This window comes from Bacillus rossius, chromosome 3 (assembly GCF_032445375.1).
Source record: "Bacillus rossius redtenbacheri isolate Brsri chromosome 3, Brsri_v3, whole genome shotgun sequence".
Classification (NCBI taxonomy): domain Eukaryota; kingdom Metazoa; phylum Arthropoda; class Insecta; order Phasmatodea; family Bacillidae; genus Bacillus; species Bacillus rossius.
Window position 1 is genome coordinate 113,583,555 of NC_086332.1, and position 24,699 is coordinate 113,608,253.

At 35.9% G+C, this 24,699-nt stretch overlaps 1 protein-coding gene across 3 annotated transcripts; it reads left to right on the forward strand.

Moving 5' to 3' along the window:
• The first annotated feature begins 210 nt into the window (after positions 1–210).
• Positions 211–23,112, forward strand: LOC134531166 (glucose-fructose oxidoreductase domain-containing protein 2). 3 transcript variants are annotated; one of them, XM_063366792.1, is made up of 2 exons: positions 211–1,585; positions 16,258–23,112. In XM_063366792.1, the coding sequence occupies exons 1-2, from the start codon at positions 485–487 to the stop codon at positions 16,279–16,281; spliced, it is 1,125 nt and encodes a 374-aa protein (XP_063222862.1). In that variant the 5' UTR covers positions 211–484; the 3' UTR covers positions 16,282–23,112. The 3 variants fall into 3 exon arrangements, with proteins under 3 accessions (XP_063222862.1, XP_063222861.1, XP_063222860.1); XM_063366791.1 differs by lacking the exon at positions 16,258–23,112 and adding an exon at positions 12,912–16,217; XM_063366790.1 differs by lacking the exon at positions 16,258–23,112 and having other exon boundaries at positions 211–9,718.
• Positions 23,113–24,699: the final 1,587 nt, after the last annotated feature.

The following is a 24,699-nucleotide window of genomic DNA, read 5'->3' on the forward strand; positions in this document are numbered from 1 at the left end:
TTTACAGAAATTATGTTTACTAATTTGGATGATAGCTATTACGTTTAGAAAAGAATTTTTTCTTAGAAAGCAGTCACTTATATTAAATAGGGCATTGTTTCCACAATTCTTCCCATAAAATGTGGGGTAAACCGCCAACATGGCGCTGACTATCAGCTGGTTAATATGTGGCTTTACGCAGCATCCATGTACTTTTCCATGCATGACCACTCTATGTTTTTTGTAGTCTATCGGTATCTTTTTGTAAATATTTATGTTGTCATGCTTGTTGATGATGTCAGTTAATGAAACAGGGTGGTTCGTGATTTTTTCTTAGTATTGAATACACGTATGTTTGATACGACATACAAAAATTTCGTGTGATTATCATACCTTACCTTTTTTGTGTGAACACAATTTGGGTACTTAATGGCGTTCACGGTAGAACAGACATGATTTAAAAAAAAAAAAAAAGGATTTTAACTTTTTTATTGTGGTGTTTGAAATGTTGCCTGGTATCGGCGTTTTTGGAACTGGCAATGTGGTTAAGGTGATAGTGCCGTTTCTGCGCGACAAAGGCTTCAAGGTGGAAGCGATATGGGGCAGAACCCTGGCCGCCGCCGAGGAAGTGGCCAAGGAACTGGAGGTTCCCTTCTGCACGAACCGGATGGACGACGTGCTGCTACGCAAGGACGTGGACCTGATCTTCATCATGTGCTCGCCGAACCTGCAGGCGCAGATAGCCGTGAAGGCGCTGGGCATCGGCAAGCACGTGTTGTGCGACAAGCCCGCGGGGCTGTGCCAGGGCGAGGCGCTCAAGATGGTGCGCGCGGCGCAGTACTACCCGTCCCTCATCTCGGTGGTGAACCACAGCCTGAGGTTCCTGCCCGCCTTCTGCCAGATGCGCCGCGCCATCGCCGAGGGCTACGTGGGTGGCGTCCGCGAGATCACCGTGTGCGACGTGCGCGTGCAGATGGGCAGCCTGCTGCACGACTCGTACGACTGGCTGTGCGACGCCACCATGGGCGGCGGCATCCTCACGCTCGTGGGTAGCCACGTGATCGACCTGGTGTCGCACCTCACGGAGCAGCGAGCCGAGCGCGTGCACGGCGTGGTCAGGACCTTCACCAAGACCACGGAGCACGTGAGCGGCATCCGCCACGTCTCCAGCCCGGACTTCTGCAGCTTCCAGCTGGAGATGAGCGGCGGCACCCTGGTCACCGTCACGCTGAACAGTCACCTGCCGGGGCTGTTCCACCAGGAGGTGCTGGTGTGCGGGCGGGCCGGGCACCTGGTGGTGCGCGGGGGAGACCTGTACGGCCGCAAGGCGGGGGCCTCCAAGGAGGACGTGATATACCTGGACGTGGAGGACCTTCAGCGCGGTGCCCCCGTGGACTCGACCGCGGCGAGCATGATCCCGCGCCCGTACATGAAGGGTCTCTTCAAGATGATCGGGGCCATGCGGAAGGCGTTCCTGCCGGTGGAGGACAAGCGGGGCTGGGTGAAGGAGCCGGTGGCACTGGCGGCCACCTTCGAGGACGGCCTGTACGTCCAGGCGGTCATCGACGCCCTGAAGAAGTCCAGTGCGAACCGTGAGTGGGTCAAGGTGAATATCATTACTGAGGAGCCTGACCCGAACCCCGTGCTGAGTGCTGCTGTGAGGCGTAGTGCTATCTCCATGTGATGGCTGGCGGGACTAAACCATCAGTAACCTTGTAGGCATGGTACTTAACTTGTTGGCTGTGCTGTTACATGCTAGTATTCACCATTTGTATTTGGCATGTGTGAGTCATTGTACGTCACTGTAAATACCACCACACACTGCTACCTACAATAACAATATAATATATAAGGCACACTTTCCAGAATTAACTTGAAAAGTTACTGATGCATATGAAAGCATTCTGGCAAGTTAATGTTTTAGTTTTCTTAAGTTGCTGCATATATTTTTTATTTATTTATCTTAGCCAGTAGGTTAAATGTGCATAATTGCCAGGAGACTGAAAGCCTGTTCTGCAGCAAGAGGGCAGCTCGTCAAGGGCTGAGGCACAACTGGTTTTGAACCATTCAATTGGCATATATGGACAGGCATTTCACTGCTACACTAAAGCTTTTACTGTTTGCTAACTTCCCCCCCTTGTTTTTTCTTAATTAATGTTTATGTAGCAAACAAGTAAGTTGTTTCAATTTTAATTTATGAAAGAAAGTTTTGTTGGCAGTAAATATGCAGAATACTAATTTTAAACATTTTCTTGCTGTAAGTATTTAATCTAAAGTTTATTACTTGCCTTTGTGTTTACAAATTAAGTAATAGCTTTTGCTATGAGTATAAACTGTGTATAAACTAATTCTGTTAAAAATAGCTGATAATTGCTTGTCAGAGATAACTAACACCACTGTAATACTATTGAGCTACCTATCTCATTTGTCAAAGGCTGTAATTTGCAATCAACTAATTGGCTTGTACTTTTTCTACATACAGCAAGCTGTTGGTAGTGGTTGCATAAAATGTTTCTACTAACGGGTCTGTCTAATAAGGGTGGAAATACCTTGTTAGAGGTGTGCATGTGCGAGCGAGGGCAAAACGATCAAGTTGACTTTTGCATTTGTTAAGTTATTACATGTGCGATTTACCTTAAAACTGCTATATGTTGAAGACAGAAAACAGATTTTTTTTAATAATTTAAAGATATGAAAATGAATCACCACTTTTTAAGCTAGGTGTGCATCTGGCATTGAACTTGTTAATATTTATTAGTTATTCAAAAAGTCTGTTCTTAACCTATATACTAAGTAGGCCTGTCCTTACACACATGAGATTGTCCTTGAATACTATTATGCCCACATGAAGATCTCAGACAGAAACGGATCCAGGGGGGTATGTATCCCCCCCCCCCCTTTTCCCTACACAGAAGGGTAAGAGATGTCATGGTTAAAAAGACTTATTAAGTTATTAAGTAAATTTTGCCTTCCTTTATATTAAATACTTACCAAAGATGGATGTATAACTATAATTAACTTAGTCGCAATCCAATACTTACAAGGCCATAGTCAGGGAGGGGCCATGGCCCCCCTCCGATAAAGAAATTCATAAACCACCTTAAAATAGGTAACAAATATAAAGTTCAATTTATGGTCACTGAATATGCAAAATTATTTAGAGTATGCAGCCTCCTCTTTGAACATGTATTAGAACACAATCATAAGCAGTATGTAGTACATAGTGTAAGTGTCATGTTTGAAAGAAAGCATTTACAGGTCATCAGATAGCCAAAAATGCACACTAAAGCATCATCTTTTAAAAAACTTTTGTGGGGGAGGAACATTGGACCAGCCACTTTTCTTAGTAAAGTGGGGAGTGAAGAGGGGGGGGGGGGGGGGCATTCCAAACTTACCTCAGACCCCCAAAAACAGGGTTAAAAATGTATTCTTGATATAGCTTCATTTGACCTCCCTCCCACAAATCCTAGCTACGCCTGTGAATTCCTAGATCCTGTTATTACTATGTAGACACTAAGTCTCATTCCCCCGATTTTATTGGAGAGAGGGTACTCAGACTTGGAGTGCCTTCCCAGAAGTCAGCCCTGGCATGCTGAGTGGCCCACTTGAACTGGTTTTGTTCTGGTGCGAAGCCTTTACTGCAGACAAACACTGGTGCAGTTGTAGGCCGCTTACATCTTTGCAGCTCGCAGTTTCGAGAATGACGTAAAGAGCACTTGCGATATCTGTGGTAACATTCCTGACTATCTGCGCACTTGCACTGTGGACAGGCACTGCTCCTGTTGGTTATTTTGTATTATGTTAAGTGGTGGATCAGGGCCTGATTGCATTATTGATTGGTTAATAGTTTATTCTCATGTGATGGTAAGACTAGTTGTGTGTTGAGAAGAGTGAGTGGAAATTCAAGTGGAAAAAAAAAAGTACTTATTTTGTAGCTTGTTAGCTGCAATGTTATACATGGGTCGCTGCCTCGGTGAGACACCTGACGCATGTGCCAGTTACATCTTTGATGGACCATCCTGTATGCCTGTTTGAGTGGTCTAGATCTACCCATTCTCTTCCATTAGAGACATACGTACTTAGTTGTTCAGTGTCCAGAAGCATGAGTTGTGCTAGGGGCTTGTGTGTCTGACTCACCACCTCTAAGTGCGAGGCACTTAATGGGACTTGACTTTATCACATTTGAGGTGACGATCCTTTCATTTGATGGTATAGCAATATACCTAGATTAAGGTAATACATGTTCCTATGACAAGGCATTGATTCCTTACCAGTAGCCTATTTTAATATGTAAAAGTGTGAAAGAAAACTTATGTCAACCATATTCAGTCTCAAAAAATATAAATTTAAGCTATACAATTCTTGAAGATAATTTGTATTACTTATGTTGGGAATGTTTTATTTTTAAACCAGAAGAGTTGAGACTCAATGTAGTTTCCGAAGTTGTGATGAGCTGCATATTAGAGATGTGCTTGTACACATTATCAGTCCAAACACAGTTTGAATGTGTCAAAGAATAATTTTTTTAATTAATGGCTAAACTTTTGGTAGAACAGAACATGTCATAAGTGTAGGGGCTCATACCTGTGCTTAAGTAAGCACTTTCGACAACTAAAACAGTCTGAAATATTGAATAGAAATTTTCTTTTACATGACAATATTTGTATATGATTATTTTGTAAAAATTAATTATAGTGTTTGGACAGTTACCGTAATTACAATTCTCGATACTTGTTAGGCCGTACTGTTTTCAGCAAGATAATCTCAATATTTTTAATACTTTTAATAAAAAGAATGGCTATAGTTTATTATGCATTAAAATTTTAATAAATAATTTTTAATTTTGTAAAGATTATTTATAAGAATAAAATATGTACATCAAAAATAACGCTGAATAAAATGTACTTATAGTGGTAAAGTTCCACAGAGTTATAAAATTTTTATAGAGAAAAACCAGCACGACTTTTCATTTGAAATGAAGTCTTATTAATTTCTTGTTGTCAGTAAGTTCAGCTAAACTCAGACTCAGCAGTAGCTGGTGGAACACTTAGGCCCTATTGCTAGCTATCATAGGCAACAAAACTCATGTTGATTCTTTCAGGTATCAAGTATCAAGGCATCAACAATATGAGTTGATATGTTGCCAATGAACTCCATTGTGAAGTCATAACACCTAAAGAATGCCAATTTGAAGGAAATTTATTTTGTACATATTTTGTTAGAGTTTGTAAAATATAACATAATGTATAGTATACATGGTGTTTGAAGTAGTATGTAGGTGCTGTTTTTAGTAGTACATATTTTGAATGATTCTTGCTGTGGAAAGGTTGATTGAACATGATATCTTGTATCAAGGCATCAACAATATGAGTTGATATGTTGCCAATGAACTCCATTGTGAAGTCATAACACCTAAAGAATGCCAATTTGAAGGAAATTTATTTTGTACATATTTTGTTAGAGTTTGTAAAATATAACATAATGTATAGTATACATGGTGTTTGAAGTAGTATGTAGGTGCTGTTTTTAGTAGTACATATTTTGAATGATTCTTGCTGTGGAAAGGTTGATTGAACATGATATCTTGTACGCACCATTGCTGGTTTAGCTGGTTGTCGTATCAAGAATACATATGTCTCCTTTTATCGAAAGAGGATCTAATTTGTTTACAAAGCTATTGCCAACCAACAACCTTTGCAGCATGACCCAGCAAGTAACATCAGCTCTTAGGTGCGTGACCAATCAGGGGAGTGCTTGCCTGTCATTGGCCGTGGCAAGAGAGGAGGTCAAACACAATAAAACCCCTGTTTTCCAGCGTCTACAATCAGAGTTGGTGCTTGATTGGAGCAGATTTCAAATCCTGAAATGTCGCAGCTTATTTGTCATAGAAATACTATTGTATTAGCCGTGCTGCCGTTGTTGTGTCCAGATTACACTTTAAGTTTCATCGCTGGGTTTATCTGTGCATTGCTGTATTGTCAGAAGTTGATTTTCTGCATTTACTGTTCTTGTTGTAACTGTTTCGTCTTTGTCAGCTTATTGTGTTTGTCTATGTCATTTTTTCCTGCTAGATTCCTTCCACATTTCTCTCTGTTGTCTAGGCATGCATAGCCATGTAACATCTGACATTAACTGATATTGGCTTGTTCTGTTGTGTTTTTATGTATTCATCTTTTTTTGTCCATTCTTGAGAATTTTCTATGACATTAGTTTATACCAGGAATGGTATATGCGAAAGATATTACTAGGTTTAGATTTCTTAACGATCAAGAAATGGTCTCAATCATTTGTTTTGTTACTTACTACAGATTTGCACCCTTTATGGGCAGATGTCTCAAGAAGATATATGCTACTGCTGTGTAGAATTTATGTTACAGTGTCTAGTTTTTTTTTTTTTTTTTTAATGTGAATGGTTTATATGATTAAGTTACTAGGCTCTGGATAGCTCTACTATAGATTGCAGGGAAAACTGGAATCATTGTAGAGTAACTGGATTTTTTCCTGTGTCACTATTTTTGTAAAACGTTTTACTTTTATATTATGCGGTAGGAACTTTAGTACCGCTATAACAGGACCTAAATGATACTGGCTGCTATAATTTATTATGTTAAATCTCAATAAATGACCCAAGATTGTTATGATAAAATGTTTCATGTATAAATTTGTGGTTTTTAGTATTTACTCATGCACATTTATGAATATAGTTATAAATATTTCTCCATATATTGATATTGAGATGGTTGTGTAAAAATACATATGCACTTGTGTATTTTCTTACTTCACAATTAACTGTGTGTTAATAGTACCCTGTTAGTTAACTTGTTACAATATTGTGAAATCAAAATATAGGCACCACATTGCAGGGTATTATTGGGTTCTATTATGTTTCATAGTGCTCTCTTTATTCACAAATATTATTCTTAAAGCTGGAAATAGCCACTTAACACTTTCATAATCTGGCTGGTTTTCATTTTATTCATATTTTGTAAATGTTTATCAATAGTGATGTGTGATAGGAAAGCCTTAGAAAATTTTATATATGATATACCATTAAATGCTAAGTTAAAATATCAAATTTATATAATTAATTTTTTTAAGTTTTGTACTTTTTTAACATTCGAAAGTTATTTTGAAATGATTCATTTTCTAATGCTTTCACGGGTATTGTTTCCTGCGGATGGTGTAGCAGTACACTATATAATCTATCACAGCCTAAACTCATCTGTGTTATCTTGTTTTCTAAATATTTCTTCTTAAAAAATCAGCAATTAGTGAAAAACAAAAATGTCAATATGGCGTGTGAAGCGAATGCTTAAGGGGCCCTACCAGTCAGGGTTGTATCCATGCCAGAGAGGCAGGATGATAATTGCGACGCTCGCCGGTGCTCCTAGCGCTGTGTCTCCTCTACCGCAAGGCTGTGGACTGGCCGAGATATCAAGATAAAGGTGTAAATGCAAGTCCTTTGAATGAATGCTTTCAAGAATCTGTACCAGATATTTCATGCCTATAAATTGTCCTTAAAACACGAGTTTTTGCTATTTCAGCTCTTTTAAAAATACATTTTAAAAACAAAATACAGAAAAAGAAATCCTCAACTGCTCTCAGCAAATTCATAAATGTTTTTCTTAAACAGGACCACACTGATTGCTTGGTTTCATCTGAAACTCTGCGCACCATATCTGTGCCCAGGTAGGCGGGGCCCTTAATGGTGCGGGAGGGCCTTCAATGGTGGTTGTTGCCGTGGCTTCACGCTCGTGTGGCAAGGGTCATGGGTTCAATCCCAGCACCCGGCATGTCTCACATTGACTCGTGTGTTTCTGATATCCACTGTATGTGCATAACTGTGTGACATTTAAATATATCATATAAAAGGACATGAAATAAAAAAAAAATATTATTATTTAAATGGAATGGGTTTGAGTTAGTTTGCAATGTGAAATTTTCTACTAATATAATAAAGAAATCACGTGAAATTGCTGTGGAAGACTGTGGGTACTATCAACTACTTTCCTGCACAGGCCATCTCGTTGCTCCTTCGTGCCTTCACTTGTGGCCTGCATTACTGCTCGCGTACGAGATGCATTCTGCACATTGCGAAACATGCTGTGAGGCAAGAGGGGACGAGAACGGGCTCCAACCCCTTTAGTCAGTGATAACAACTTAAAGCAGTGCTCACAAGACGGCAACTACAGGCAAGGACAGCAGGAGGATACGCAGAATTTCATTTCGGAAGGAGGAGGGAATAGAACCTTTTTGCTCGCTTTTTGCATTCAAATTATTCCTTTTGTTGGTGGGAATGATATATTTTTAAAGATTTCTTAGAATTTCAAGGGGGGGGGGGGGCATATGTACCCCTTATCCTCCCTCCTCCCTCTTCCTGCACACAAAAAGGTACAAGTAGGTTTTACATCATGTAGTTTTGCATAGAGGCTTCAGGCGAATGGACCTCCAAGATTATAGTGGAATCTGAACCTCTGGGGTGTAGACTCTGAGCTTGTGAATGTGAGTCATGCCACCAGGTGTTGGCATCTCCACACCGTATGAGAGTGACGTGTTAGCGATCATGGCCATAATGTCCCTTGAAACATAGTCACTGATGGCTTTGAAACTACAGCAAAGTTCTGCTGATCCGTACTGATTGGAATTGAGAGCTGGTCGGATTACCATATTTTCAGATTAGTCAAATTATTGCAGTAATGCAACACCATGTAGTAAAGTACATTTCTATAAGCATTAAGTTATCACATAATACTACCTATAACACTTTTACAATTACAAAATCACTAATCATTTTGATATTGGGTCAAGAGATCAAAAATAATTTTAAAATTCAGAAAACCAAAGTTTTTTTTAAAATAATTTTTTTTACTAAACTCGCTTGGATTAGCCAGATTTTCGAATTAGTAGGACTCCTTTGTAGTTTTTCTACACCCTCTGTGAAAATTTTTTATTTTACTAATTTGTCTGGGTAATGATCAATATATATGCTTTTAACATACATTTGGAGATCCATTTTTTTGTATTGGTTATAATTAGAGAGACAGAAATTTCGCAGATTCTTTTGGTTGCGATGTAAACTGCAAACATGTTTACCTCTCCATTGCTTTGCTGATTGGATCTCTGTGTCTGCAGACCAGTCAACCATCAGCTGGCAGGAGGGTGACTGAACCAAATCAACCCATTCAAAAGACGGGGAAATTTTATAGTAATGAATCAGCCAGTAGGAAAGCCTGTATGGGTAGAATTTTAGACTCGCATCATATTTATCCGCAAAAATTACTGGGTTTCTAGTTGTTTATAATGATGATAGGTAAGTTTTTAAATGTGATTTTTTTTTTAGTTTAGACTCATGTCTCTTTAAAGAACAATAAATCTGTGTTATGGCGTTTTTCAAGGTATTCAAGACCTCGAGACTTATTAACAGAGAAATGTTTTTAAAAGGGTATAATTGTACTATTTAAACTTATTATGTAGGAAAATTTCTTAAGTGGTATTTTCTTAAGAGGGATTATTTACTGTATCTCACATGACTGTGTGCATCTCGCCAGAGTTCCACAAGGATGCGAGTAAAAGGTTCTCATTATTAGCCATGCCTTGTGCTGGTCGCTGGATCTCAGTGATGTACTTTGTGAAACTACATTCCATTGTTTTTATTTTATTGTCTTAGATTGCGTGTGTAGTTTTATGTCGCTATATTTTTGTATTCTTCATTTGTTGTACGTAACTTTGTTTTACTATTTTTGAATAAGTGTCATTTTTATTTGAGATGCTTGCTCATAACTGAAATATTTTCAGAAATTAGCAGCTATTACTGTAATTACAAGAGTGTGCCAGCTTTCTTGGAGCAATTTTCCAAGTAAATGTGATTAACCATTGGTCCATTGGGTTGTTTTGTGCAGTACTGAAAAGTTTTTATTTACAAGAAATCAAAGTAGCTGTAATGAGTAATTATGTAATTTGTAACTGAAACAGAAATATTTTTATTTTTATTCCTACAATTTTATTTACTTATAAAGGTAACTAAAAAAAATTTAATTACATGTATATACATTTTTTAAAATGTGTAAACATCTTAGCTCTCGGTAAATGGCAGGAGTAATTTCATGAAAATGGAACGGAAGTTTATGAACGGTATTGTAGGACAAAGATTGTGGACCCACGTATAGCAACATAAACCCATATAAACTTAGTTTCGTAAAAATTAGGGTGCATACCAAACGTATTGGTGTGTCAAATAAAACTTAATAATAATGAAACTACCCTGGTAAATAATTGGTAAAGTAAAATAGTCATAGTGAAAAGTTATCTCAAGTTTTAAATACATTAGGAAAATGGCATTACACTGTTGATAATACCTAGTCTTCTCCCTAAACTCAAGTTGTTCCAATAGCTTCGTGGTAGAACACGCATTTGTTGACCTGCAGGGATACGGTTAATTCTTGCCACTGGAAATATTATAAAAATTTTTTTAGTAACATAATATAATAATATTATACAATAATGTTGATTCAGCTCAGAAAGGTTAAAAGGTTTATTTGTAGGAAGTATTTACAGACTGATTTCAGTCATTTTGGCAAAAACTATTTTACAAACATTTACTTAGTGTTATAGTATGTGTTTTAAAATGTTTTAGGTTAATATTTTAGTAATGTCATAGAAGTATAACTTCTAACATGTGTTGAAACTTTATAGTATTAACTGTTTAATGAATTTTAACAAGATGGGCAGTATTCTAAAAATTCATTGTCAGAACACAAGTCCAAAACCGGGATCTATTGGACAACTTTTAGTTTGAAAAATATCTGAAAGATAGTGCCATGTTTGTAATGATTTAGAGAAACAACAAAATGTTAAATATCTTTGTCGCCATGTTTGTCCCAACACAATTTTTCTAGCAAATAAATTATAGGTATTTTTATACTTTGGCTCACCAACCCCCGATGTCTGCGAAAGTTAATCTATACTGGTGCATGTTGCCACACGTGGGTCCCTCCAAACTTTACAACTTCGACTCGTGGCTATAGCAGTTCCTGCATGCATGCGCGTTGGTTTTTCAACCTGTCAAATTAATGGTGTGTAATGCTCGCTTATTTCGTTGCATTTCTGGTGCATACTAAAATTTACCATCAACGTACCTAAAGAAGTAAAACCTAAAAAAGCAAGCAATGTTAATTCCGGTCTAGGGGGAAATGTCACATGTTCAGTGTTGAGGCGTTTACATGCGACACATTCTTTTTCCTGTTGTTCGGTTAGCCCTAAGAAATCAATAGTAGCGTCTTGATAAACAGAATTATAGTTAGGTTTTGTAAAGGGTAAACATTTTTATAATTTTTCCCTAAAATGAATACTTTTCGTCACACTTGGTGTTATTTTTAAGAAGTCTATGTTTAATTTGGTGTCAAATTTTTATATTATAAGGTTATTTGTAAAATGAGTACATATGAATTTGCTCGTTACCAAGGTTAGATGTCTACACATTACTGTCGAGGACTGAGACACTCGCTCACATTTTTATCTTATTTCATCACATGTTACATTCCACAATAACATGCAACAGTTGGTTTTTCAATGCAGAAACTTACATAACCAACTCAAAATACCAGTTTTTGTTTTTTAAGATCAATTTGATCTTTCACTTTTTTAAGTCATCATAGTAATTGGTAACTGTAATCTACTTGTAAGAGAATTATATCTTGAGCTGTAATCGCCATTAAAAAAAATAATTTTTATCGCAGTGTGTTATTGATTTAATATTTTTGTGATGTTTTTGGTTTATGGCTGTGTTGATTTTGGATTTTAGACATGCAGGGGGTCTTTTTCCTTCCATAAGTTCATGTGTACAACTTTATTGATATTTATCATGGTGAAGTTGGTAGTGCTCTTTATTTCTAATATTGCAATCTGTAGAAAGTTATTAATCTGAGAAAATTATTGTAATAGTTAACAGTGTTGTTTTATATTCTTATGTGAAAATATTTTCAAATATTTGACACAGTTTTTATTTTATTCACTTATAACAGAAAATTTGACCTTGGTTTAACTGAAATATTTGTTTGTAAATGCCTGCCTATGCATCAGTATTTGCTGCTATTTATGTCTTTCTTTTTTAAAAATTAAATCTTAAATGTTCTTATTCGTGAATGATTGAGATGGAATATATAATGCAGTGTAAAAAAAATTGTTTAAATTTAAGTAATTTTAAAATAAAATTTTACAATACCTAATAATTTTGTAAAACTACTATCAGAATACAACTTCTTAAAATTTTTTTTGCATTTTCAAACACAAAATTGTGTCTGCTGGGACACATTTCTGTATTTTAACATTTTATTTAAAAATAAGCAACCTAACCACTATTTATTTATTTACATACTTTAATTGTGAAGTATAAATGGTTTATGTTCCTAGTGTTTTGCATATTTTTCTAAGGTACATATTTTCCATATGATATGCATGCATGTACTTGTTATTTGGGATGTGCACAACTATATGTGTAGCGCCTCTAAGGGCAAGGCTATGGACTGGTGTGCAGTTCTCGCCGTGCACAGGGCAACTATGATATTTGTGAGGTGTCCATAACGTTTTATGTCGTATAAATGAAAATAAAGGTGTAATGCAAGTCCTTTGGATGCTTTAAAGAATGTGTACCAGGAGTTTCGTGCCTAAATATTATTCTGAAAACACAATCTTTACACATTTTCACTGTCCTGAAAATAAAGTTTCAGAACAAAATACATAAACAGAACTACTCATCCGCCCTCAGCTATTCTTAAATGCTTTTCGTAAGTAAACACCACTCGGATGTGTCGAGCAGTTTTCAAATAGCTTGGTTTCTCGTGAAGCTCTGCACATGTGTGTGCCCGAGTAGGCCTTAGCTGAGAGTGTGACTGGGTAGTGCTGTGGTTCTGTTTCATGTTGTACGGCGTGCACAGAGGCACTACAGGTGTGCGTGTAGTTGGCTCCTAATCATTTAAATACCGACTCAGTGTTCCTGGATGTGAGCGATGTCAGAGTGATGGGCTGGAACCTTCGACCCTAGCTGCACGACTACCGAGAACCCTTCATTGGCCCAGTGTCCTCCAGGTAACTGAGAGTTGTCGCACTTGCAGCACAAGGGTAAACAAGCCTTTTGCCAAATGTTCCTGATCTCTACTTGTTACATACAGAAGTCATCTGTGTCCCACAGCACAATAATGGAAAGTCTCTTTCATTTACCACATTAAGCTAACTTAGTAGACTCTTGCCTGTTACTTTAGCTTGGTCTCACATGCCATCTCATTTTAGTATTGTTGTTAATTTTTATGTAAGGTTTTGTTTTTTATCAATATTTTGTCAAAATACATTTTCCGGGTGTTATATAATAGCGATAAAAGTTGTATTGTTCATAATTATGATCACTTTCTTGACATTTTGCAGCTAGAAATAATGTTTATCAAACATCTGGTGACAAAACAATATATAAGAGAGAGCTATCTTGATAAATTTCCAGCTGCAGCACTTAATAACAATAAGAGCCTTGAACACTGATGCCATTGCCTCGTCCTGCCTGGCGGCCGAGTGCTCTCACATGCCACTACCGGTCCAGCCATCACTCACCGCTGAGCCCCATCCCCAGGCCTTGCTCGCATGCTCTGACCGTGGCTGGAGGAAGTTGTTAGCTATTTCATATTTAGGTCACAAAACTAGAAAACTCCTTAGTTTTGTTACTGTAGATTATATCATATATTATTGCTAGAAATTTTAACTGACCGAAGCATAAAAATATACATGCTATTTGGCACCGTGCAGTTAATTTAACTATGCAGTTAAAATACAACTGTTTTAAACTAAGTATGTTATATCAGCTATTTATTAAAATAAAATTTTGTACCCTTTTATGATTCCCACTGTCATAGTAGTTTTAAATATTTCCTCATTAACAATGCATTTGATTACATTCGAAACATGTAGTGTAGTGGAAGTTCTGATTATCCCCACTTGTGAATGAGTGTTTAAATTGGTAATGTAGTGTGCACTTGTGTGCAGAGGGAACGTTTGCCTGTACCGTAATACTGTGTGCAATAGTTGAGTATCCTCCAGTCAGCTGACCGGCATAGTGGTGCCGGCTGCTGCTAATACTGTAAGTCTGGTTGAGAACAATCATTAAGCATTAAAAGGTTTTGTGTTGTAACTTACACTGAGACTGTCTCATATTCTGGAGAAATGGGAATAATTCTCAAATCTGCATGATTGTGTGCTGTGTGAATTGTTATATACTTTTTTTTTTGGATAAGTTCTCAATGAAATTATGTTTTATTTATCTATTTTTTTGTGTCTCGTGGTATTGCTCTTGAGTTTTGAATTGCTTCATTGCATTGCAACTGTAATTCTTCGATTTATATCTTAAAAAAAGGCTGGCATTGCTGGAAAGATGGTGAGCTGAATTAATTAATTTTGTTAAATGTTATCTGTGGTAATGTGAATTTAATTTATGTTTTGAGCACAGTTTAAAGCATCTAAAATTTTAATTTACATGTTTTGTGTCATTTAATCATTTAAGGGCATTTGGGTGTAGTTTTTTGTTATTGTTAAAAAACTAGTGTGTAGAATGCTCTTCTTAACCATCAGCTGTTTTATGCTCTAAACAGAATTTTTTAAAGCAGCAGAGTTTTTTTTACAACAGTGGCCAGTCCCGTAAGAAATAATAGGATGTGTACACTAAGTGTTCAGCCTGAAGCTGAAGTCTGGGTCGTCTGCCACTTCTTCGCGGGCTCCTCCAAACTGCCTATTGATAGGTTCCCGCATCTTGCCTTCCTCGCGTTGACGACACATCTGCTGGATGTGAGGTGAGCTCTTGGACATGTTCGCAGCTTTGTCTCGCTGTGTTTTATCATCGTAGCAAGTGGAAACCATCACATACTGTCGAGAAGGAGTATGTGTACACTGTCTTTTTATGGAGCTCAGGGTGCATTCAGAAAAAAACTACTCTGTATACTTAACACATTCCATTGTTTGGGGAATAGTGTCTTCAGATAATTATTGTTAGTATTTTTCAATCGCACAAAGTTAATGTATACCGTATGTTTTTTATTTTTCCAACAAAAATTACAGGAGGAATGAATAGTGCTTAACAACGTTGTTAGGATGGCAAGTGTGGATTGTTTGTGAACTGGTTGGCCAAGACTGTTGATGTGGAGAGATAAGGTACTGGCCTGTGGATCTGCTTCAGCGATGATGCCATCCCAGTGGCAGTCCGTAATGGCTGCACGGGCTGCACCATTAAGCAATAGTTCTGGGCTGAAGGTCACCTGTGATGTATGGATTAAGGTAAATCTCGGTGCACAGAGAGGGAATCATACTGGAGTGCATTGAAATGGAGTACACAAAAAAAAGCACTCTTTATAATGTATTTGGATTGTTTAAAAAGTTTCATAATTTAGTAAACTTAAAGGCATTCTGAATGAAGAAAGAATTGAATAATTGCGTTCATATTGACATCGTACACTAGCATGTAGACTGTTGTTTTTCCAATGTGATTTGTTACTACATATGAAACCAACTTGGTACCTACTTTTGCATAAATAATGACTTTTTTGTGTGAAAGAAAAGTGAGAGTTGTTTTCATCTGTACAAAAAAATCAGTGAAATATTGAGGATGATGATGATTTATTTTACTGTTTCATGCGCTTGAAGTAACTTACATAAAATCACACTCCTGTATAGGAAAGTAAACACTTGGTACTCCAAAATTGAAATTTTTTTTCATATAAATGTAATATTTTGAAACTATATGGTAAATTTTTAACTTGTATTAAATTATAAAGGTTACTATTACATTCCTAGAAAGTCATTTAAGATTTGATGTTGCAAATTTTTGTATTTTGTATTTAACTGAATTTGACAGGAGATTTTAAATTATTTTGTTGAATACAATAGATAGTGTATTGTATATGAGTGCAAATGGTTGTATTGTAAATTGTGGAGATGAAATAAATTGGAAACGTTATACTTTTGTAAATATTTTAATGTACAGATTTAATTGATTAACCAATTAATGCATGCTTATATAATGCTTTGTATATTATAATTCTATTAACAGTATTTAGTTGATACTTAACATTTTGTATACAAGTTTTATACCACTACATTTTCTTGGTTAGTAATTTGTTTCAATTCAATGATTCATTTTGTTAATCTTAAATAACAATTTTTATTAGTACCGTACATACTTTTTGCCAATAAATATATTTTTCGGAAAATTTGCATTGAGTTGTCATTTGTTGTCTTTATCTGTTGCAGGTCTCAGATGTGCTGTTGTATTAGCTCGGTCAGGGATTATTTGAACCGACAGTATAAAGCATCAGATGAGTATAACAGTGTTAGTACTTATATGAGACTAGGGATAGCCTTCCTAAATTGTACAAATATGCTATGTACCTGACTCACCTAGAACTTGTGCTGGCAGTTATCAACACGAGGTTGGTCTGTCTTCAACTCAAATAGAACATGTACACTACTTTCACATCTTAACAGAATTTCTCCCTTCAATAATTTTAGTTATATAAATGATGGTGCCTAATATGTCTGTTCAACAGCTATACTTCCATTTGAATATTTTTTTACTGGGCTCACTTTACCCAAGTTAGATACCATTTATTTCTGATTCTGCATCAAACATGACTCATCATTCCAACAATGTTAAACATGTTTCTCATAATATCTTAGGTAATTTTAATAAAACTCTCTCTAATATAATATAAATAAGACTGTTGGGGCTTGAAAATAGTTTTTACCCTGTTTGAGGGGAATTCAATAGTTTTGGGTAAATTAAATTTTTTGTTATTGGCATTGATGATAGTTGTTCTGATAATGGCTCCAACTTTTAGAAAGTGAATGTGAAGATTTCGGAGCCTAGCAAAGAACATCTACTGGAACCAAAATCTAAAAAGTAATTTAGAAGGTGACTTTGTCCTAGTCAAAAATGCAGGAAAGAAACCGCCGAGTGGAGAAGAGTCAGGCCCTTCAAGAGACTGCATGAGCAAATACAAAATTTCCTGGATACGGCTCGATAAAAAAGTATCTTCTTGTTTACGATGGGCTGATATCAAGGAAATAAAATCAATCCTTCCAAGCTAATGAAATTACACACTTCAATGTTGCTAAGATGGCTGATTATTATTTAGATTTAAAAGTTTAGAATTTACCAAGTCATAAGAAAAAGGACTTGCTTTGCAAAATAGTTTTTCATAAAAATTAGTTTATTGTGTTATAATATATGATAATAAAAATATATATATATATTTTTTAGCTAATTTGTAATGTTAATTCATTAGAATTCTTAAGGTAGGGGTTACAATGGTCCAACTTATGAAATCTATTACATTTGTATAAAATCAAGTGAATGGACCAAAGAAGCCCCAAGCAGGGGCTACTTTGATCCAAAACTTTAAAAATAATAAATAACTTAAAAAAAAAAAAAATATATATATATATATATTTTTTTAAAACAATATAGTTTACTTCTTTAACATTTTAATTGGTTAAATTCAATTTGAAGGTTGAAAATCCATATATTATATTTTGAAATAACAGAAATGTTAGTGAAAACATGAAAAAAGTGGCCCAAAGTAGCCCCCGTTCAGTTTCCTTAACTTTGTAGTTTTGTTCAGTTAGAATTGTAAATTTAATATTTATCAAGCTTAAATGGTGTAATATGATTAAACATCATCTGTACTGTTCAATGCAATGTGTGAAAACTTTTTTTTTAGTAAATTAAAAAAAATGCAATTGTCTTATGAACTATATTCCACCATAGGTAGTTTGAATTTTTATCCAACACAAATTTGGTAATTTAATGGTGAGTCCTCAAAATTTACTCACCTTTGACATCAAAATATGTATTACTATAAACCTCATTCTGTTAACTTGGGAAGTAACATATTAAATTGGCTTACCAATCAAATCTTAGGAAGCAACTTTATTGCCTCCACCACACACTATTTCCTCGACCGTGGTTTAAGCTGGTGCGACACACACCAGATGCTACTCAACAGAACACTTCCACAAGGGATCAACTCGCTAAGATAAACTCGAGGTAACTACAGGGCCTTTTCGGGTTCCTGATAGCCGACATACTTAAACAACGTACTTCAAATATAATTAGAACTTTGAAATAAAACACATTCATTTTGCAAGACCAGTTTTTATTACATGCTTTAAAAACTATTTTTACATTTATAGTTACTTTTCTCACAACTTACATTATTAAAAATCATCATCAACCATTAATCATCAGTCATCATCCATAATCATGAATCATTATATCATCATCATCCAACATTATAATCATAATAAATTATCTGTCATCATCAATTATTATTATCAATCATTATCAATAAAGATCGTAGGCTTTCGTGGCCATTGTCTGAAGTAGCTCGGCTTCTGGGTTTTAGCCACATTCAAGGCGAATATATCACCGACGTTTCGGTTGACATTGCAGTCGCCATCATCAGGGCAGAGTTATCTACTGAGGTTATTACTAATGTTTCTGCCTTTAATACTTTCGCCTTAGAGGAGTGTTTTCCGATTGGCTGCAGCTGTGGGCCAATCACAGATTTCTTTTCGTCTAGTTGGATAACCACATCGGCCACAGTGTTTACAGAAAGCCATCCGCATTATCTGAATTGCTCATTTAGGTCACACACCATACCTGACAATAGTACCAGAATGTTCCTAAACCTAGAGTATCAACACTTCAGAAGTGTGAATTTTTCCATAGAACTAATCATGTCACCGGAAACTGTTTTCATTTATGAAATTATTAAAGGTTAAAACAGAGACAGGGAAAGGTTTTGAGTTTAAGGTAGTACATGATGCTACTGTTAAAGAGAGTGGTGGTACAGTATAAATAAATGATTGTAGAAAACCAATTATATGTTTTTTGTGTGGTCATCACATTCAGTATTTTTGCCAAGAATTAGCTGCAAAGTTTAAACTGTGTTAATACAGTGAGTTGATAAAGTATGGGTTACCACATGTAACTATTGATATTTTTGGGGACGAGGTACTTGGATTTATTCAGGGACATCGTATTCAATGATGAGTGTCTCCTGTTGTAATCATTTGCTGCATAAGTCCCCAATTAGGTCAGTAAAGGTTTTCAAAGATGATATAATGTCTTTCTCACTTGCTGAGGAGGTTTAGTAAAATCTTGTTCTTTAGTTGGAATTAAGATTAAAATTGAAGGTTTTTCATGGATAATTAAGTTTTGGTTTTGGAAGGTTTATCTCAAGATATTATATTAGGGGTTAATTTTTTGGCAAAGACTCAAGCGAGGGTAGATGTTAGTAATAAAAGTTTGGAATTTGTTTTTGCCAGAGAGGTCAGTTTCATGAGTGACAAAATCTTATCAGAATAAGAATGTTCAAATTTCTAGCTTGGATAAGTTTCAAGATTTGGAGATTGAAAAACTCAAAATAGAATTTTCAAATGTGCTCACTACCAAGTTAGGATACTGCAATAAATATCCTATAGTTTTGAAGTTTAAAGAATTATCTGGTAGCTTCTGTCACCTACCAGGTAAATCTAAGGTAAAACGTTTTGAGAACATTATATTTCGGATTCCATAATTGAAGGTGTCATAGAGGATTCTAATAGTGTTAATGCCAGCCTGCATTTTTTGTGCCCAAGAAGTCCCCAAAACAATATCGTTTGGTTTTTGACTTTAGAAAAATTAATGGTAAGATTGTTTTGGATCCATACCCCATCGCTTTGATAGATTCAGTTTTTCAGTATGTTGGCCAAGCCAAGTACTTTATGATTTTCTATTTAAATTCTGTGTTTCAGCAGTGTGAACTTCATCCTGATTCTTGTGAACCATTAGGTTTTTTTACTCTGTTTGTACCAGTGGACTAGGTTACCTATGGGAGTAAATTTTAGGTTTCAAGCCATGTCCAGAATCTTGTATAATGTCCAGAATCTTGTATAAAGTGTTAGGAAAGTTTGTTCATGATTTTCTATTCACTTATATTTACAATATGTGCATCTACAGTTCAATCTTTGAGGAACATATAAATCATATCCATCAAGTGCTTGAAGCTATGTGGGAGGTGGGATTGATTGTCAAGCCAAACAAGGGCCAAACAAGGTTGTTTGGGCAGAGAACCATGTTCGTTATCTAGGATTTATTTCTAATGGCAAGTTGAGGACTGATCCTGAGAAGGTAAAATCAGTGTTATCTTTCCTTCCTCCCAAGAACTTAAAAGGAGTCAGATTTTTTTTGGGGATGGCTGCTTTTTACACTAAATTTATTCCAAATTTTTCTCAGCTAGCTCAACAGCAATAGGCTTTTGTAAAACTAAAGGAAGCTCTTAGTCAACCTCCTGTTTAACAACTACCCAATTTTGAAAATAAATTTGAGTTGTATATAGATGCTAGTTCCATTGCTATAGGTGCAGAGGAAAAAAAATTAATGGACAATTTGCATCAGTTATGTTGTCAAGGCTGAAAGGAAATATACCATTTATGAGAAGGCGTGTTTGGCATGTATGTTTGGGATGGGACATTTTTTGGAATACCTTGAATTTGGCCCTTTTCTGTTGTCTATTGACAACCAAGCCTTAAGCTGGCTGCTTCGAAGAAACCTGTTGGTAGATTGGCACGTTGGTTGGTTGGATTGACGGCATTGAGGTGAATCATGTCTGGGGAACTGAGAACATAGTTGCCGATGCACTCTCACGGATGTATTGTGAGGATGAATTTTTACAAAATTATGTTTCAGGGAATAGTCAATCTGATTCTAAAGTGAATACTATTGAAGGAAGTTTTGTGTCAGTATTACATTTCCCAAATTTATTTGTTAAAATCAAGGAATATCAGGAGAGGGTTAAGGAGTGTCAAGAGATTTCATGTAGCATTGCAGAAGGAACATCTGAGTATAGTTTAAATAAGTTAACTACCAAAGCAGGCAATTTTCGTATTTTTGCTCCAGTAGAGGATTGTCGTATGTCGTATGATTTTTGATTATTATCACAATTCATTTTTTGGTTGTCATGTAGGGCATGATGAAACCATAGCTCGGATTAATTAATTGTTTACTTGGCCAGGTCTGCGTAAGGAGGTAGAGAAGAAATTTAAGGCTTGCGTAAATTGCCAGAAGGCAAAATCATGTAATGTTCAATGTGAAGGCAAATAAGCTGCTAACATAGCTAGTTACCCTTGGGAACATTTGTATTTGGATGTTGTAGGTCCTTTACCATGAACCATCTCAGGTTATACAGCTATCTTGGTAGGTGTAGACAGCTTTACTAAATTTTGTTTTTTTCTTTCCCTTGAGAAACAATAAGGCTAGTGAAATATGTTGACACCTGGGACAATATTTGTTTCCCAATTTTGTATCATATATTTCTCATTAGTAGAGCTGACAAATCTGTTGCTTACATGGAGAAGTAAGCTAGTATACATCCCCAAGGTAATATCATGTAAAGTTATAACAGGAATTTGAAGGTAGTCTTCGGGCGCTCTTGGAGGATTCACAGTGCACAGAGGGGTATTTGATCCAAAAACACAGACAAAATTATTTTAAAATTATTATGTTTTCCTTTTCCTTAGGTATAAGTCAGAAAGGTGTGTATATTCATAGCGGCAATGATCTCACAACCTGTCTGTATAATAATAATAATAATAAACACTACTAAGTTGAGTAATTCTTTTTGCTATTGAGCTGAACTGGTTTTGCGTACTTCCACTCACAGGAATTATGTTTTATTTTATTTCCAATTGCTTGAAAAGTTGAGAAAAAATTTTACTTTAAAAAATAAGAATATTACCTACTAAAGAGACACTGAAATAAATCAGTTTAATTTACAGGGCAATTTTTTTTTGCAGAATAATATACATATCTTTTTTTTACAAATAAGACGAAAATATCTGTCTCAGGAATATTCTCAACACTCTTCATCATGTTCTTCCGCATGTTCCTCAGAGCCTTCTTCTTTATTATTACAAGGAAGCAGCATTTCTAAAGCAATCTTGCTAAAAGGTTTTGATTTGTTTTTTCTTTGCCTAATGGAGCTTAAATAGGGGTCAGACGTCAGTAATAATCTATTAATAATGTCCATATTGCTTTGTTACCGGAGTAACTTTCTCTGAATTGGCGAAAGTGTTTATTTGTGGCCTCTGCAGCCTCCTCTGATAATGTCCCAATTGGAAGTAAGGCGTGCTCAATAATCACAGGTCCATGGATTAATATTTTGTGGACTGTAGGGGTCATCGGGTGCCATGAATACAATTCTAGGTACAATTTCGCTGTATCTAGGCAGTAGTTAGAAAATTTTTCAAGATTGATGTTGTGTCCACTGGAAATCACCTCTAAGACAGTGGCAAATCTTTCTATGAGGCCTTTGTCGATACCTGTGATCATTGCAGACGTTTCAGAATTTGCTTGTATTGCCATCATTACTGTTGCCATAGTGGGATTTCGGTACATCAACAATGAGCCCAAGTTCTGTCCTAAATTTCTGCTGTATAATTTTTTTCCTTTCATTTATTATCATTTTATCTTCTTCAGATCGTATTGCCACTTCTTAACAGTAATCTTGTACGAAAGATGGAGTAATGTTTCAAAAAACCTTATTCGGGCATGTAATATCAACAAACCAAATTTTAAATTTTCAGTACCTATTTACTTCATTACATTTAGACAAATCATTGAACTGCTTTGATGTAGCTTTACAAATGTAACATCTCATGGTTGAACAAGTATTTGTTGCTGCATTACACACTTTGCCATCGGCCATAGTCAAAAGCATAGCGTGCTTTACAACTATTTCGTTGTCTTCTTTTACAATCAATGTTGGATTTAAAGATTTAATGTTGTTGTGGTATTCTATTTCTTCATTAGTTACATCTGACGTCTCATGGGTAAACCTTATCCTGATAGGACGACAAAACCGAGGAGATGAAGGAGTAGGATTTTGCCAAATCACTTTATGGCTTGTTAGACAAATGAGTCGCAAAGTAACTAGAGAAGACTGAAAGATGTTAGCGTCAGAATCACTGCTATTTTGGAACTTTTATTTATATTGAGCTTGATGAGATCCATCACAGCCCCACTTGCATGTCAATTCAAGGGAAGCCAATTCTTCACTTGTTAAAACTTCAACAACATCGTTTAAATATAATATAAGTCGCTCTACAGTATGGTTCAATAACGCCTGCAAAACAACCTCTGCGTAGGTTTCAGTAACCCAATAGGATTCTTCTACAGGATAGCAATCTTTTTTAGCTTTTTGTAAAATACTGTAGCAAGGATAAAGACCTTTAGAAGTTTCTCGAATAATCTCATACTGTCTTCTACTTAAAGAAGCTTCAACACATTGATAGAGCTTTGTTGGAGTTAGTTGTTTACTAACTGATGATGACGGATTACTTTTCCTGAATGCTTTTTTTGTACTTTTCACCGCGCGTTGGAGTAGTCATGATGTCTGTCACTACGTGCGCTCCACCTAAATTACCTTGCTGCCGTAGCAACATTTGTCCTGCATACAGCAACTCTTGAGACTCATTACTCGTCCTTAGATGTTCTGTTTTACGGTGTTTACTGTGATCTGTCAGGTCTTCAAAAGGCTTTTGTGGACGACCAACAGTTGCATTAGTGACTTTAACAGGTATTTCCATTGTGCCTTGAAGCCATTTGCAGTTATTCTTCAAGAAAACTTGCTCTATTCTTTTAGCAGCTTGCCATTTAGTTATAATTTCAGATTTAATATGCGAATTTTTTTTGAGACATTCAGCTTTTTGCTCTGTAGGAAAACTAGGGCCATTTATTATTTCATTTTGAATTATATCTAGTTTTTTAGACAAATCATTTTCAGAATATTGCTTCAACTTCTTAAATATAAATTCTCTATTAACAATTTTCATATTAGAAGGCCCTGGAAAGAAAGAAAATGAAAAATGAGACGACTAGGCTCAAATATAGTGTCTTTTTAAAGAAACATAAGCTGCACTAAAATATTTAATATAAAATTAATTGGCACTTTTTGGCACCTAAATTTCAGATTTTCAGTACGAAGAAAACATAATCTAACATATAAAACAAAGAGCACAACCGGGAAAAGTCCGGAACATTAACTAATCTACCAATATATTTATTTTTCAGTAAAAACACATGGCCACGTCATCTCAGTTTAAAAATCATACAGTTAAAAGTATATTAATGCAAAATAAACATTGTAAAGTAGTTGTAATAATAAGTACATACCTGGCTTAACATTATCCATTAAAAAAATCACAACAATTCACTTTAATAAACACTTAGAAGTAACACAGAAATACTTGTTTCATTTTGCTTTCACTTACAAGTTCGTACATGCATTCAGCAAAGCGCTTGGATGACGACTGACCACGCAGCACAGAGTGAGTCAGGTAAAATAAAAACCGGTTTTTATAAACACTCAGGATCCCTACTTTTTCAGGTAGTCGCCTTTTCCGAGAATTAACTTGTTTGTAAATATCGAATTTTGTCCGTGTTTTTGGATCAAATACCCCTCTGTGCAGTGGGACGAATCCCTGTACTACCTTGCATTGTGTTTTAATAATGCAGTAAGTGATGCTACAAAACATAATCCTGCGCAGATGTTCCTAGGGCGATCCCTATTTCAACATCACTACACTGGTTTTAAGTTGGGGTAGGAAACACACATATCTTTTAAGGATGAGTGTACCTTTGAGAGTTGTCTC